This window comes from Microtus ochrogaster, chromosome 1 (genome assembly GCF_000317375.1).
Source record: "Microtus ochrogaster isolate Prairie Vole_2 chromosome 1, MicOch1.0, whole genome shotgun sequence".
NCBI classification, from domain to species: domain Eukaryota; kingdom Metazoa; phylum Chordata; class Mammalia; order Rodentia; family Cricetidae; genus Microtus; species Microtus ochrogaster.
The window spans coordinates 20,839,176-20,855,525 of NC_022009.1; the positions used below are offsets into that span (position 1 = coordinate 20,839,176).

The following is a 16,350-nucleotide window of genomic DNA, read 5'->3' on the forward strand; positions in this document are numbered from 1 at the left end:
GAGAGAGAGAGAGAGAGAGAGAGAGAGAGAGAGAGGAGAGAGAGAGAGACAGAGACAGAGACAGAGACAGAGACAGAGACAGAGACAGACCAAGGCTTCAGACCCATTCTTGACTCAGATCTGGAAATGTTGCTATTTTCCAGCCTGTTTTCCATCAAACATTCCACAAATGACGATGAAGCCCTGTTTAGAGGTCTGTACCAGCGACTGTGGGCTTGATCAGATGTTTTGACTCTTGCAGATAATTGGGCTCTTGTCCTTCCGTTACATAACTTGAGGCTTGGAGGCAAAGGAATGAAAAGGGGACAGACACACGGACACAAGTGCAGAAAAGCTGGGCCAGGTGGGGTGTGCACTCTGATGGGGCCGCACTGTCTACCCTGGCAACCCACACCCTCCATGTGTTTGTTGTGTATAGCACAGGGAGTAGGAGTGGTTAAGCTTGGTAGGAGGTCTCTGTGGGGTGATGTCTCAGGCTATAGCACCTAAGAGGAAGAAAGTTGCTAACTCCTGTGCACACTGATCAATTGCTTGCACTTGAACTACCCCTCCCCCAACCAAGGAAGGTTTTGCTATGCTTCTGAACCCCACCAGGGAGGAGGCTTTGCCAGATTCACAGGGTTGCGACACTAGGGTCCTTGAGATACCTATGCCCATGTCAACAATACATATTCACTCAGGCCCTCCTCACTTCACTCTCTGGGGGATTCCTCCACTCCCTACACATGCCCATGTGAGCCATGCTGCTCTTGGAACCTGGGTTCTAGTTGCTCTTTGTTATTGTTGTTGGTTTTCGAGACAGGGGTTTCTCTGTAGCTTTGGAGCCTGTTCTGGAACTAGCTGTTGTAAACTAGGCTGGCCTTAAACTCACAGAGATCAGCCTGCGTCTGCCTCCCGAGTGCTGGGATTAAAGGCATGTGCCACTACTGCCAAGCCATCTTTTTAAAGGCAGACAGTAAAAGGGAGTTTGTTCAGAAGGCTTTGGCCAATGGTGAGGCGCTCCAGGCTAAGCCATGGAATGGCTCCAGGTATGTCACACTGGAAATGGTGACACTGGTGGCTTATGGAAGGACTGCCCAAAGTCTGAAGGGATGTTGTCAGGGAGATGAGATCTGGGTTCAGGTTCATTTTTCTGTCATCAGGAGATAAAACTAAAACCAGCAGGAAGAAGTAAGGGTTAGTCAAATTTCTGTTCAAGTGTGACTTATCTGAAACATGCTGGCTAGAAGAAACGGGGTTTATTCTGCACACAGGTAAGACCTCTCACGAGGGATCTAACTAGTCATTAATTTTCATGGCGGGATTCATGGCCCCTTCCATATTGTGTCTCTGCTCCACTCAGTTTCCCAGGAAAATAAGGGAAGAAAGGGTCTGTGGAGGAGGAGGAGGCTTTCACAGGCCGGTGCAGGTCATTCTACCTACATATGATTAGCACAAAGTCTACAGCCAACTTTGGGAAAGCCTGGAAATTTAAGGCGAGCTGAGGCCAAAGGAAAAAGAAGGAACTGTCAGCGATGACCCAGACATAGTCTACAGCCTCAGAGGTCTGTTGGTTCAGACTGGACTCATGCCAGAAAAGGACAAGTTTCTTTTTTTTTTAATTTATTTATTTATTAAAGATTTCTGCCTCCTCCCTGCCACCGCCTCCCATTTCCCTCCCCCTCCCCCTCCCCCGATCAAGTCCCCCTCCCTCATCAGCCCGTAAAAATGTATTTATTATACATACAGTGTTCTGTCTGCATGTATGCCCACACGCCAGAAGAGGGCACCAGATCTCATTACAGATGGTTGTGAGCCACCATGTGGGTGCTGGGAATTGAACTCAGGACCTCTGGAAGAGCAGCCAGTGCTCTCAACCTCTGAGCCATCTCTCCAGCCCAAGAACAAGTTTCTAAGAACCTCTGAGGTCACCTGAGTTGATTAGCACTGTCAGGAAGGGCATGGTGCTGGAAAAGAAATATTCTGGGAACGGGCAGGCTAAGGCTGCCCTGGCCTGCCTTGGGGAAGCCATTGAAATCTGTGTCCTCAGGAAGTTCCTGGCAGATGCTCCCGGAAATTCCATTGTAACTGAAACATCAGAAGCGGGTTTGGTTTGTTTATTTGGTTGGTTGGTTTTTTGTTTTGGTTTTGATGGTGGCATTGTTTTCTTTGTTTTGTTTTTTTTTTTTAATTTTTTTTAATTTTTATTTTTTTTATTTATTTATTGAGGATTTCTGCCTCCTCCCCGCCACCACCTCCCATTTCCCTCCCCCTCCTCTGATTAAGTCCCTCTCCCTCATCAGCTTGAAGAGCCATCAGGGTTCCCTGACCTGTGGGAATTCCAAGGACCGCCCACCTCCATCCAGGTTTAGTGAGTTGAGCATCCAAACCGCCCAGGCCCCCCCAAAGCCAGCACGTGCAGTAGGATCAAAAACCCATTGCCATTGTTCTTGAGTTCTCAGTAGTCCTCATTGTCTGCTATGTTCAGCAAGTCCGGTTTTATCCCCTGCTTTTTCAGACTCAGGCCAGCTGGCCTTGGTGAATTCCCGAAAGAACATCCCCATTGTCTCAGAATGTGGGTGTACCCCTCGCGGTCCTGAGTTCCTTGCTCGTGCTCCCCCTCCTTCTGCTCCTGATTTGGACCTTGAGATTTCTGTCCGGTGCTCCAATTTGGGTCTCTGTTTCATCGCCTGATGAAGATTAATATTCAGGGGGATGCCTATATGTTTGTCTTTGGATTCACCTTCTTTGTTTTGTTTTTATTCTCGTGAGAGAATTGAGCTATAGGCTAGGAGTGTGGCTCAGCTGGTACAGGGCTTGCCTAGTATGCATGGAGTCGCGCGTTTGATCCCCAGCACTAAATAACCAGGCACGACGGTACAGGACTGGGCCCTCAGCATCCTCGGCTATATAGAAAATTCGAGGCCAGCCTGGGATGCACAAAAGCCTGTCTCCATTAAAGAACGAGGCAACTACTAAATCCTAACTGTGGCCATGTCCTGGTGGATGGGAAGGGCTGGTTAGCATGGGGAATGGCTGTATTACCCAGCTCCCAAGCTGTGTGCTGCTGGGCTTAGGATTCCAGTAAAAATGCTTCTCCTGCTACCCATGAGATCTTCGACTGAAATGGCTTTGTCATTGCAGGTACGGACGTTGTGCAGTGGCTTATGAAGAACCTTTCCATTGAGGACCCAGGTACTTGACCCCTGACCTTGCCTTTGCCTCCCCTGGTCTTGGCACGCATGCCATAGGCCACTTCCCCAGCGGGCCTATACAGTCTTGAAAAGAAGGCTTATCGCCATGGATTCCAGGATGCGGGATCATTGTATTTGCAGATAGAAGTCATTTATTTTCTCCACTGAATGTCTATCATCACGTGGAAATCACCCTTTGAGGAAATGAGCCGCTATTGAGAACGCCAAAGAGCTCAGCACAATAGCATGCGAAACGAGATGAATTCTCGTTAGCCGCAGCAATTAAAGATAAGTTGTAGCCCTGTCACAGAACAGCCTTCTAGAAGCAGCTCTTAAAATTAGATTGCCTGATCCACAATTAAGATGTTTAATTATTTGCTAAAACGCCTTCTGTTTCCTGCTTCTGCGAGAAGTGAAGAAGCGATTCCCCCCCCACACACTCTAATTGTGTATTTCAATTAGGCAAAGTCTACCAGAAAAAAAAAACCCAGCAAAACCTTGACCAACTAAGGCAGTTTCCACAGCTGTCCCTCCACCAGGAAATAAGCAGGACAATGTGTTTTTGCCATCTCATTGGGAAACAGGGGAGGGCACTCCTGAAAAAAAAAAAGCGAAACTTCTAGACAGCTTAAGTCGATTTTTATCAGTGTGCTGTGAGTTTATCATTGGGTTGTTTATTTTTCACCCTTAGCATGTAGCACACATTCATCTGTCTGGCTTAACTGGTGTTATTAATACTCAAGGATCATAGTTATAAATACCCGTAACAGATCTACTGTGGGGTTCACATTAGTGCTGAGCGATCCCAGGGCCTTGTTCCTACTGGGCAAGCTTTCTACCACTGAGCTGCATAAACCCAGCCCTCTGCTCTGATGTTCCCAATGGTCACCCTTAGGGGATAAAGATACCACAAGTTAAGTGGCCCCTGACCACATGCTTTCTGAGAATTTGTATCAAGTGTACCTACTAGATGCTGGGTTTATGATTGTAATTCTTTGCTGGAATCAGTAAGCCAGCTCAGGCTTGCATTTTAACCTGGCATTGCCAATCTGCAGCTGAGTGTACAGCAATACAGTTTCAGATAATTCAGTTCAGTGACGTTGTTGGAAACAGGAGCCCCTGCAGAGCAGGTGATTTTGGGAAGTGACCCTGGCCCTTTTCATGTCCTGGATCAGTGGCCACTCTGCCAGCTAACAAAACTTCTTAATTTGAGTGACGTTCTTAGTTCACAAGAAAAAGCGCCTATGCTTCTTTTTTTCTTGTGAGCTAAGAATTTCCCTTGAAGGCCAGGGCTCCAAGTCTTGGTGTTTCCATTAGAAAACCTGGGCTTCTGATTGCCTGTGTGACCAGCCGTTGGGTGACATTCATCTGAAGTCACTGCTTCCTTTTGGCCATGCTAACTTAAAGTCATTTCTCATGGTAGAATTAGCTAAGAGCGCTTCCTAGCCGTTCTAAAGTACCCATCGAATTCATTATTCTCATTATTACTAATGTTCTGAGAACTATAACCCAGCTAATGTAAATGAGACTCCTGTGGCATGAAAAACTCCTGTGACAGGTCCAGACTAGTGGAGGTCACATCTATGAAGGTCTCCCCTTCTCTGATACCTTGAAGGGGACATCAAGATGTTGGGACGGGTTGGGCTTCTGAGAATTAGCCTGGAAGGAGAAGCTAAAACAATTTGCCAGAAGACAGAGCCATGAACCACAGCCTGGGAAGCCAGCAAATTCAAATGGAAGTCCAGTGTTGGTCCCTCTGTCTTTTCTCTGTTCCCTCCTGGGGAAGTAAAAGCATTTCTAAGGAAGAGTTTAGCTCCAGTGTCAGCACCACAGTTAACTACTTATGGAAGCCTGTGTATTAACTACTTATGGAAGCCTGTGTATTAACTACTTATAGAAGCCTGTGTATTAACTACTAATGGAAGCCTGTGTATGGCTGGGGCTGAGAGAAGGAGGCAGCATGTTGATTCTGGCAGAAATATTCATGTTTCTGTGGCACCGCCCACCCCGTCATCCTCGCTCTAATCTCCAGGGACAGGGAGGTCTTGCCCTAGTCCATCACAGGAGATGCACTCTTCTCACGGGAGGAACAGCTGTGTCATAAGGAGATTCTAAAGCCTCTGGACCACGAAACAGTACCCTCAGTGCCGAGGATCAGAGACATGAGAACTATGTGGGTTCTCAGGGCTGCCATCTCTGCCTGAGTCCCTGCTAAGGATTGTGTGACATGCCTTGCTGCTTTAGGTCCTGCTTGGTCTATGCCATGCTGTGGCTCTGACTTTATTTGGGAAGACAACGGGGAATGGGTGGTTAGGTGTTGTTAAGTTCTCAGAGGAGGCCAGACGCACAATGGTTCTTCTCGTAGGTCAGCATCTCAGCAGGGGAAGAGATCCTCAGCACTGTCATCTAGAGGGATGGCACATGACCTCGGATCACGTTCTGCTCTCCCAGTGCTTATTTTAGCTGAATGACCTGCTTCCTCCTCTTCTCTCCTTCCAGTTGAAGCAATACACCTGGGAAGCCTTATTGCTGCCCAGGGCTACATCTTCCCAATCTCAGACCACGTTCTCACCATGAAAGACGATGGCACCTTTTACCGTTTCCAGGTAGGCCTGCTGGCTCCTCCTGAAGAACCCTTCTGCTCATCACCATGTGACCTCACTCTAGAACCATCTAGAACAACTAGGCATATTTAAAAGAGCAAATGTCCCCCTAAAGTACTGGGAAAACTAAGAGATGTGTTAACTTAGCCAGTGGGTGGCCCACTTAAAGAACAGTAAAAGGCCCTCACTGGAAGCCTATGGTATTTGGGGACACTGTCTAAGCCCCTTGGGGGTGTTGTCAAAAAATGCCCTGCATATCTTATACACATATTTTCACAGTTCTGGGGATGGGAAGTGTCTGGTGGGGGAGTACTCTCTTTTTCATAGATGGAACTTTCTAGTTGTTCCTCATGTGGTGGACGTGATGAGGTGTCTCCCTCAAGCCTGTTAAAAATAAGGACATTAATTTCACTTATGAGGCTTCCATCTCCACGTCCTCATCACCTTCCAAAGACCCCAACTCTCATCTTTAACAAAAGGCTTATTTTTATTTCATATGTATTTATATTTTGTCTGGATATATGTATATGTACCATGTACATATTGAGGGCCAACAGAGGACATAGTGGGTGTCAGATGGCCTCGAACTAGAGTTACAGATGGTTCTGAGTCACCATGCAGGTGCTGGGAATTGAACCCAGCTCTTTTGTAAGAACAGTAAATGTTCTTAACCCCTGAGTCACCTCTCCAATCCCAAGACTCCATCTCTCCAGAGCACCTCCTAGAAGACTGGAGTTTAGATGAGAACAGATATTTTCCATAATTTCTTCTGGGAAAAAAAAAGCTGTTACAGAAGTGGATATCATCCATCTTACAATGGGGGTCTTTGGGGACACTGTCTTAGCCCCTTGATATGAGGGTGCTCAGAGAATGAACATGGCTCTTAGTGATCCTAGAAATCTGAGTCCGAATGAGCCTAAAAGTACCATACTTGATTCGTATCATGCTGGAGTGCGTTCTCACGCCCTCATTTATTCTCCTTATCCACTGTCGGCCCTTCTCCCAGACTCTGCCTTAGAGGGAGCAGAGACAGAGTCGGGGGCTGTGTCAAAGCCCAAGCCAAAGGCTTGGGGAACATAGTTCTGCCGAGGTGTTAAAAAAGAAACTGCACCATCCTGTGCCAGGGGAAAAGGGGTGTCCACCCACAGCTTACATTTCTCAGTTTTACAACTGCGTGCCTCTGGTCCTGATGCCGTGTGCTCTGTTGCAGGCTCCTTACTTCTGGCCTTCCAACTGCTGGGAACCTGAAAACACTGACTACGGTAAGAAGAGATGATGTGCCCACACTTCCTGTCACTCCCGGGAGTCCTTATGTACTTCCTGTCACTCCCGGGAGTCCCTATGTACTTCCTGTCACTCCCGGGAGTACCTATGTACTTCCTGTCACTCCCGGGAGTCCCTATGTACTTCCTGTCACTCCCGGGAGTACCAAAGAAAATCCTGCAACTCCCAGGAAAACCAAAGACAAATGCTCAGCACCTGGTGACCATGGTGCCAGGGAAAGGGGCTCTTGACCCTGCTAACTCCTTGTTGCCTGTATCAGGTTCCCTGTTGTACACAGTGAACAAAGATACAGCGCACTGAGCAGTGCAGTCCTCCCAAGAGCAGGGACAAAGGGAACAGGTTTTATGGGAACACTGTGTGATGGGGCTCTTATTGCACCTTCTAAGGACGTAACATCAGGGAAGGCAGCATCAAGGAGCTGCCTTCCCCTGGCCTTTTCTATTTTTACATACTTGTAAAAGTTTACTAAAAACTCATTGGTGATTTTGATAGTTGGAAGTTAAGCGGGGGTGGGGGGGACAGAGATGGATGGACAGTTGTCATCTTGGACTAGGGAAGTAGTTAAGGTGAAAGTTTACTTCTCTGCAGACAGAGCACAGATAGACCTGTGCCACACTCTCAAAGAGACTACCTAATATTCTCCATGAGCCAGTTCTCTGGAGAAATTATATGGTCCCCAACTTAAGGTAAAGAACTTGAGACCCAGAAAGTTCATACCCTCATGGGATCACATTACTCTGATTCCCAGTTGGTAGTGAGATGGCCAGGGCTGGTCTGTCCTGGGTGTTCATGGCACCCCCAGCGTGGGAGCTGTGGCATAAGGCATGTGTGGTGTTCAGTACGCCTTTACTTCCAGAACCTTTGGGGTTTTGCTGATGCTTAAGATCTTTTTATTTGTCTCATTTGGGTTGAGGTGGGTTCTCTTGCAGCACTGGAATCAAGCCCAGTCTTAAGTGTGCTAAGCTACACGTCAGTCTGCTTCTGGTTCCTTTTCACAGTTTGTCACACAACATTCTAAAGTTATTTACTTTTATTTATATGTATGTGCCATCTTGTCTGTCTGAATATATGTATATATACAAACACACACATGCAACACACACACACACACATACACCACATGTATGCAGTACAGTCAGAGGCCAGAAGGGGACATCAGATCCCCTGAAGCTGGAGTTAACAGTTTGCTAGGAGCCACTGGATATGGGTGCTGAGAGCCCATCTGTGGGCTTCAGGGAGAAGAAAGTGCTCTTAACTCTTGAGCCACCTCTCCAGTTCCTGGTTCTGTTTCTTCATTGAAGGTAACCAATAGACACTCCCTGGAAACAGAGTCTAAACTCAGAGCTGAGTGACTCCAGCCCATCCCCTTTCCCACTCCTGAGTGTGCCCTGTCTGGAGTCCATGCCAACAGCACCACCCCTCTGCCGGCATCCTTGCAGACACTGGTGCAATTTAGGACCAAGGCACTTGGGGAGTCCAAGAACTTCCCCTGGATCTTTACAGAACCAAGAGGGACAGGAAGGCAGCTGCAGCTGCAAGGACTGGCTGGTGGGGACCCCTGTCTGGGAGGGCTGGCTGCAGGGCCAGCTGCTGTCCTGAAAGACTGCTAAGGGTGGCCGGTCTCCTCATTTGAATAACTACAGTTCATTTCCACCCACCCTGTGCCCTTCAGGCGGGGGTGGGGGGATGGGAGGTGGGAGGGATGGGGGTATAACCAGACCAGACACCTAGATCAAAATAAGAGTAAAATATATTCAGCTACCTTATACTGAGTGCAGCAGGACAGAATTTTCTCTACAGCGTTCCATTTCCGAATATTAGTGGGCTGCGGCAGGAGAGACAGAAGCAACAGGTGACATCAGGATCACCTTTATACATAATTGTTTTGCATCCCTGTGCCTCCGTCTATGGCAAAGTCTCAGGTTGGAAAATCAGGGTGTGGAATATAAAAAGAAAGGAACTCCTGAGATAGTTTAGTCAGAAAGTCAGCTTCCCAGGGAAACCCGTAGAATCAACTGTCCCTCTGCCTGTGTGATCTTGCCAAGTTCCATCACCCTCGCTGCCTTAGAACCTCATACTAAAGTCAGAACAACACCATTGCTTGTTTCCCGGTTCTGCTTTGCTGGGATTCAGTGAATGAGATAAAAGGTTTGCTGTGTGGCAGAGTAAGGAGTCACCCCGTCCTGGGGGATGTTGTCCTTGGGAAGGTGGCGGCTGATGCTGGTATTGCTACAATGATGCAGAATTGTTGCTAGGTGATTGCCCTCTCCCCAGAAGGAGGTGAGACTGAAACTGAGCATTCAGGAAAAGAATGAAGTAGGTTGACCAAGGACCAGAACTTGTATTCATTCAACAAGCATTGGCTAATGGTAAACTCTGTGTTAGTTCTGTCACTGATCTGACAAGTCTCGCTGGCCTAGCAGGAAAGGGGGCGTGATGACAGAAGGAGGGTGGGTGAAGATGTTGAGCAGGTTGGGAGGGACATTGCTGTTTTTCTCAGGGCTAGGGCAAAATGCCCAGCCAGAGGGACGTAAGGACTTAAGGGTTTGCTGGGTCGCGGTGGTAGGAAAGCGTGGCTGCAGGAGGGTGTGGCAGTCGGTCACATTGCATCTGCCGTCAGGAGGCAGAGAACACTAAATCCTGGTGCTTAGCTCGCCGTCTCCTGTGCTGTTAGAACAGAACCCCAGTCCATGCCATGGTGCTATCCACATGAAGGGCGGGTACACCCTCCACGGTCAGACCGTCCCAGAAACACCCTCACAGGCATGCCCAGGAATTCATCTCCTAGGTGACTCTAAATCCCAGCAAGATGACAATCAAGATGCACGCAGTCCCAGACAGGTTATGTACTAAAAGCCCCAGCTAAGGTTCAGCTGACTTGGCCATCTCTGGGAGCCCTTCTGGATGGCCAGCAGTGAGGGAGGACTTGTGGAAGTCCCTTCATTTGCCAACTGGGGATCCTAACCAAACCTACCTGGTAATTATAGTGAGGACAATGTAGAATTCACATTTGTGGGGTCCCTGATAGTCAGTAAGCTCAGCATATACGGGTGCTGTTGTCATGTGACTCAATGTGAATGGATCAGGTTTTATGATCATTGAAATAGACCAGTTCCAGATAGTTTTTTTTTTTAAATTTGTTTCATTTATCGTGTGTGTGAGAGACAGTGCACACACACACACACACACACATAGACATGGATGCGGGCACGGACACACACACAGACAACTTTCAGGAGTCAGTTCTCTCCTTTTGCCCTGAGTCATCTTGTGTGACTCAGTTCCTTATATCTTAACAGGACACGAATCTGTTCCCTATTTGGTGTGTTAGACACAATGTGTTCTTGTTAGGGTGACACACTGGAGTGAGTACATCCAAGTGAAGCCACAGTGAAGTCTGGAGGTAGAGATAACTAATTATTAGTATAAATAAAAATAAATGATAGACACAGACAGACAGATAAACAGGACAGGACAGCATGGAGGCTTCACATTCCCCGGAGGTCCTCTTGCAGGACTGGCTATCACCACTAGAGGTCACTGGAGCCAGTAAAAGGAAAAGGCTGCCTACTTGCTCAGACAAGCCTGTAAGCGCCAAGAGCACCAGTTCCCTGTGGGGAACAGGTTACCATATATTAGCCACAGAGAACAGGTTGGAAGTCCAAGCCCATGGGCTCATGGTCAGCAGCTACAGCACCAGCCTTTGTTCCTTGTTCAGTACTCTACAACCTGTATGGCCATTCTGGCCCAGGTAGAAATTTCTTGGGATGAATCTACCTGCATAAAACCTATAATCAAATCTGTGCTAACCCCTCCCTGTTCTGTTCACTTTGTGGGGCGTGAGAGGTGTCTGCATGGGAGTGTGGGTGCAGGGGGACAGCCACTTGTATGCATGTGGAAGCCAGAGTAGGACATCAGGTAGACCTTCCTGTCACTCCCTAGTTCACGTTTTGGTCCAGGGTCTCTCACCACTTCCAGAGCTAGAGTGTTGACCAGTGAGCGCAGTAAGCTCCTGGCTCTACTCCTTGCTTCCCTGCAGTCATGGGTATATTCACCCACACATATCCACCTGTAGCTTTTTCTGTGCATTCTGGAAATTACAAGTGGATTCTTGGGTCCTCAAGCTTGGACACCAAGCATCCATACCCATGGAGCCACCCCACTACCCCCAACCCTTGAGTTAGCCGTCTCTGAGTTTCACATTTGACCAGTTAGAAAATGCTTTGTCAAAGTAGCTGCCACCTCCGTTGGCTCAGCAGGGATAGAGATGAGGCAGGTGGCATGCCAAGCTCCGGGCTTGGTGACTCCAATCCCACAGGCTGTCTGGTCCTAGAAGCTGGGGGCGGGGCACTTTGTTCAAAGCAGACCGTCTGCCTGCTCCGTTCATTGCCAGACCTGGTAAAGTGAAACTCGGGGACGCAGCCTCCACGTACTTTAAGTCCCCTAGATCAGCAGCTCTCAACCTGTGGGTCACAACCCCTTTAGGGGTCGTATATCAGAGATCCTGTATATCGAATATTTACATTATGATTCAGAACAGCAGCAAAATTACAATTATGAAATAGCAAGAAAAATAACTTTATGGTTGTGGGTGGGCACACCATGAGGAACTGTATCAAAGGGCCGCGGAGTTAGGAAGGTCAAGAAGTACTGCCCTAGAGGGATATCTCATGCAAAGGAACATTCGTGTGGCAGCCCAAGAAGTAAGATCAAGGACTTCTCTTTGACTGTAGCTCCCAAAAACTTGGGGTTCTTTCTTAAATAAACCACCCAGGGTGAATATTATTAAACTGCAGTAAGAATTTCTGAAACCACATGAATATTGGCTCCTCCTATGTTTTTATTGCTTCCCCCCCCCCAGATGCCTCAACTGTAACAAATTCACCAGCAACTACCCCAGTCAACTCTTCTTGATTCATTAGCTCACTCCAAGTCATTTAGCAATGTCTTCAGAGACATGACCACTCTCTCTTTTAACAGTGATTTCATTGGTACAGATAGTCCTCAACATATGGTAAGGTTATATCCTGATATTCCCAATGTAACCTGAAAATATCCCAAGTCACAATACACCTCCACCTACCAGTATCCCTCGATTAGCAACACAGCACACGGCATGGTGTTAATTCTTTCCCCTTGTAAGCTTGTAGGCAACATGGCCCACTGCTGCTGCCCAGCATCCCGAGAGAGTGAAACTTCACACAGCCCAGAAGAAGATCAAAATGTACAATCCGTAACTATGGTTTCTAGTCCATCCATTCCTGTTTCCGCACTATTGTTAAATGGAAAACTCATTACGTCAGACCAAACAAAGGTCTGGGGTGTGTGTGTGTGTGTGTGTGTGTGTGTGTGTGTGTGTGTGTGTCTGTCTGTCTGTCTGCCTGCCCTCCTGCCTGCCTGCCTGTGTTGTTGTTGTTGTTGTTGTTGTTGTTGTTGTTGTTGTTGTTAAAATAGTGGGTACACCTGAACTGACTAAGCAGATCTGGGGGCAACCACAGCTGACTCTGGTCAGCCTAGACTGTAGAATTCAGAAGAGTGGGCAAACTGGAAAGAAGGCTACTAGTCACAGAGTTGCCAACATCTTAGGCTGCCAGAGGAAAAAAAATTTAGTTGTTTGAACCAGCAAGGCATTGCCTAGGAGGCATAAGAAAGGTATCAGGGCCCTGGGCAGGCCCAGGCTGTGGGCCATCCTCATTTGGTCACTCAGGACAGTCACCTCCTGCTTCCCCTTCTTGACTCTGAAAAGGAAGACAACACCGAAGGAGCAGAGATAGGGAGCAAAGGTGAAGGTCACGTTTGAGAAAGAATGTTCTGGTAATGTGGGCCTAGAACTCTTCCTTAGCCTGGAGGGACAGGACTAAGTTGTCCTCCCTTTTCTCTGCTCTTTCTATGACAAAACAGACCTGGGAGCAGGGGCAGGGAGGGCTGCAGTTGAGTGAGACACAGCTTGCATCCCTAAGGAGTTTTCAGCCTAGAGCAGGGGACACTCCAGCTAAGTGGAATGCAGTGAGACTGGGTTGTGTCACTGAGAGTCTATGGATGCTCTCTGGAACACTGGGCTGGCTTTTGAGTTTCAGTGGGACTGGGGGAGGGTTACATAGTATAAAATGCTTGCTGTGAGAGCATGAGAGACTTCAGTTCAAGCCCCTCACCCACGTGAAAAACTGGATGTGGTAATCCACACTTGTAAGCCCCATGCTGGGGAGGCAGAGACAGGAGAATCCTGGCACTCACTAGCAAGCCCCAGGTCCCAGTGGGAGACCCTGTTTCAAAACACAAGATTGATATATCTAAGGAAAGACACTAAAGGTTAACCTCTGGCCTCTGCATGTGAAGTTAAGAGTAGTCACCTCGTAAAGCTTGTGGGAAAGAGGAGAAGAGATTTGACAAGGCAAGATGGGATTATAAAGGGCCATATTTGCGACCCTAAAAACAATCTTTCTTCCGTCGTCACTGAGGGTGCAATGCAGGTCATGGTCATGCCTGTGAAAGGTCACACTGGCCAGAGGGTGTTCGGTGCATAGCGGAGGGAAGAAGAGAGGTGTCAGATGCAATAACACCCACTTTGAAAAGCTGCTCCTCTTGGGCAGCTGCTCACTGCCACAGTCAAGGTGGGTGGTGTCTTAGTCCGGGCTATTAGTGCTGTGATAAACACCACGACCAAAGCAACCTGGGGAAGAAAGGGCTTATTTGGCCCACAGCTCCACATCACTGTTCATCATCAAAGGAAGTCAGCACAGGAACTCAGGGCCGGAACCTGGAGGCAGGCGCTGATGCAGAGGCCACGGAGGGGTGCTGCTTACTGGCTTACGCCTCATGGCTTACTCGGCCTGCTTTTTTATAGAGCTCAGGACCACCAGCCTGGGGATGGCACCACCCGCAATGGGCTGGGCTCTCCCCCATCCATCACTAATTAAGAACATGTCCTACAGGCTTGTGTACAGCCCACCTTTACGGAGGCATTTTCTAAATTGAGGTTCCGTCCTCCCCTTCAATTTGTGTCAAACTGACACATAACTAACCGGCACAGCAGATGACTGCTGGGCAGGCACATGCTGGGTCCTTTCCGCGGCGCTGCTGGCTTATATGGCTGTTGTTTCTCTCCTTCCTCAGCCATCTACCTCTGTAAGAGGACAATGCAGAACAAAGCGAGGCTGGAACTGGCAGACTACGAAGCCGTGAGTACGGTGACTCCCAGGCCGGGGCGGGAGGAGTGTCTGTTCTGCAGCGCTGGCGAAGCCTGACTTTTTCCTTTCTTCCCCTTGCACTGCCTTCCAGGCAGTGGAAAGGACGTCTCTTCTGTTTCTCCCTTGTTATCTGCTCCCCTTGCCATGACCGTCAAAGTGCATCCTTATAACTATAACCCTCAAACTTCAACAGCCTAAAAATCAGCAGTTCAAGTGGGTCCTGGTGGAACACACCTGTAATTCCAGCACCCGAGAAGCTAAGCCAGTGTTGTGAGTTTGAGGCCAGCCTGGGCTATGTCAGCCTGGGCTATGCCAGCCTGGGCTATGTGGTGAGACCCTATCTCATATATACATTAGTGTAGATACATAAGTGACTCACTGTAAAGATGGGCACAGAACTTGTGCAGATATTTCACCAAAGAGAACAAAAGATGGCAAATAAACACATGAGAAGATGCTTGACACACTTAGCCATTTGAAAAACGCCATCGACTCCATGGCGAGGTGCCATTACACCTACTGGATGGCTAAGGTGAAAGGCATGGCCAACACCAAGTGACAGTGAGCATGTGGGACACTCTCTTTTGTATTCCTGGGAGGATGGGAAAACAGTCCACGTTTTGGCCGTTTCTCATAAAACTGAATAAACACTTATCACATGCGATCAAGTAGGGAAATCGGAAACTATTTCACATCAAAATGACTGTGTTACTATCCATATTAGCTTTATATGTAGTACCTCAAGGTTGAAAGCAACCCAAGTACATCTGAATAGACAAATGTACCTAGCTTACTAGGTACCTCCTACAATGTACGTAGTTAGTACCTAAACTAACAAGGTACATCCATACAGTAGAATAGTATTCTGCAGTAGAAAGGAATTGGTTCTTGTTATACACAACTACATTGAAGACAGTGTTAAGTGAAAGAATCCAGTCTTAAGCAAGCCATTCCATTGTTTGAGACTCTCACAAAGACAGCACGTATATCATGGGGGAAAATAGATCAATATCTGTGGTTATAGATGGGTTGGGTATGACCATAAAGAGCTATCTCAGGGGACTTGGAAAGGTAATGAAACTATCCTGAATCTTGATTCTGGTATATAAATTGTGTGTGTGTGTGTGTGTGTGTGTGTGTGTGTGTGTGTGTGTGTGTGTGTGTATTGAGTATCCACAATTTTTTGGGGGAAGGGAAACTGTCAAACTTTCTGTGCAACAAGTTTAAGATCAAAATTTTAAATTTCATCTTTATATCCCTCTCCCTCTGTAGAAAAGACAGAATCCAAGAACAAAATTCCATCCAGAAAGTAAGAGAAGGCACCCATCACAAGGGAGGTCTCCTTCTCTGTCCATGTACCTTCCTCTGTCTTTGTCCATATGATGTATTTCCTTACATCCCACTTCCCCAATCTGGTCTAGCCCCACCCACTTGGCAGAGTCTGAAAATGGAAAAACTGAGGATGCAAAGACTCACATATCATTGTGAATATATGTTTAACTTCATGTTTCAGAACCTTTCCCCCTCACCATGATTCATAGGCAACACCAGGGAAATTAGTTATGTGTTCATATACCTTGCTTTCCTCTGCCCCCATACACTGTGTGTAGTACGGGTGTTGCTGAACTAAACTTACTAAAGAGTGGCAGCAAGGAGACAAGAGATAATGTTAAGGATAGTGGAGAACCCCTCCTTGACATTGAAGAATCAACAACTTCTCCAGACCTACCACCTCGCCAAGGTCCCTGTCTGCCTCAATCTTCCAAAAGAAACACAGCAAGGCTCTTCTCCACCAACCTTTGCCTCTCCTGAGTCCTGATGCCCAAATCTAAGCCAACTAGACCACAGCTCCTCTTTTCCACTACCCAAAGACAAATGTGTAGTCAGTGGAGAGCACAACTTGGTCGTGGCATGCTGCCCTCATTGAGCCTGTTGGCATCGCAGACTTGCGTTTGGGAGGCAGAGTAGGGACTGATGTCCGGAGATTGCCTAGCAGCTCAGAATCCGGTGAATGTTTGTATTATCCCATCACGTGTTGGCCCATCCTGTGTGACTGTCTCCAAACCTGCAACAGTGTATCTGTGGAATCCTGGGAGTTGGATC

At 47.7% G+C, this 16,350-nt stretch overlaps 1 protein-coding gene across 3 annotated transcripts in view; it reads left to right on the top strand.

Moving 5' to 3' along the window:
• Rgs6 (regulator of G protein signaling 6) overlaps positions 1-16,350 on the top strand; it is a 545,705-nt gene that overhangs the window by 434,675 nt on the left and 94,680 nt on the right. For all 3 annotated transcript variants that reach the window (XM_013346421.2, XM_026779939.1, XM_013346417.2), the window contains exons 4-7: positions 3,124-3,174; positions 5,673-5,779; positions 6,987-7,038; positions 14,174-14,238. In XM_013346421.2, coding sequence (XP_013201875.2) covers positions 3,124-3,174; positions 5,673-5,779; positions 6,987-7,038; positions 14,174-14,238 — 275 coding nt within the window. The remainder of the gene's footprint in view (positions 1-3,123; positions 3,175-5,672; positions 5,780-6,986; positions 7,039-14,173; positions 14,239-16,350) is intronic.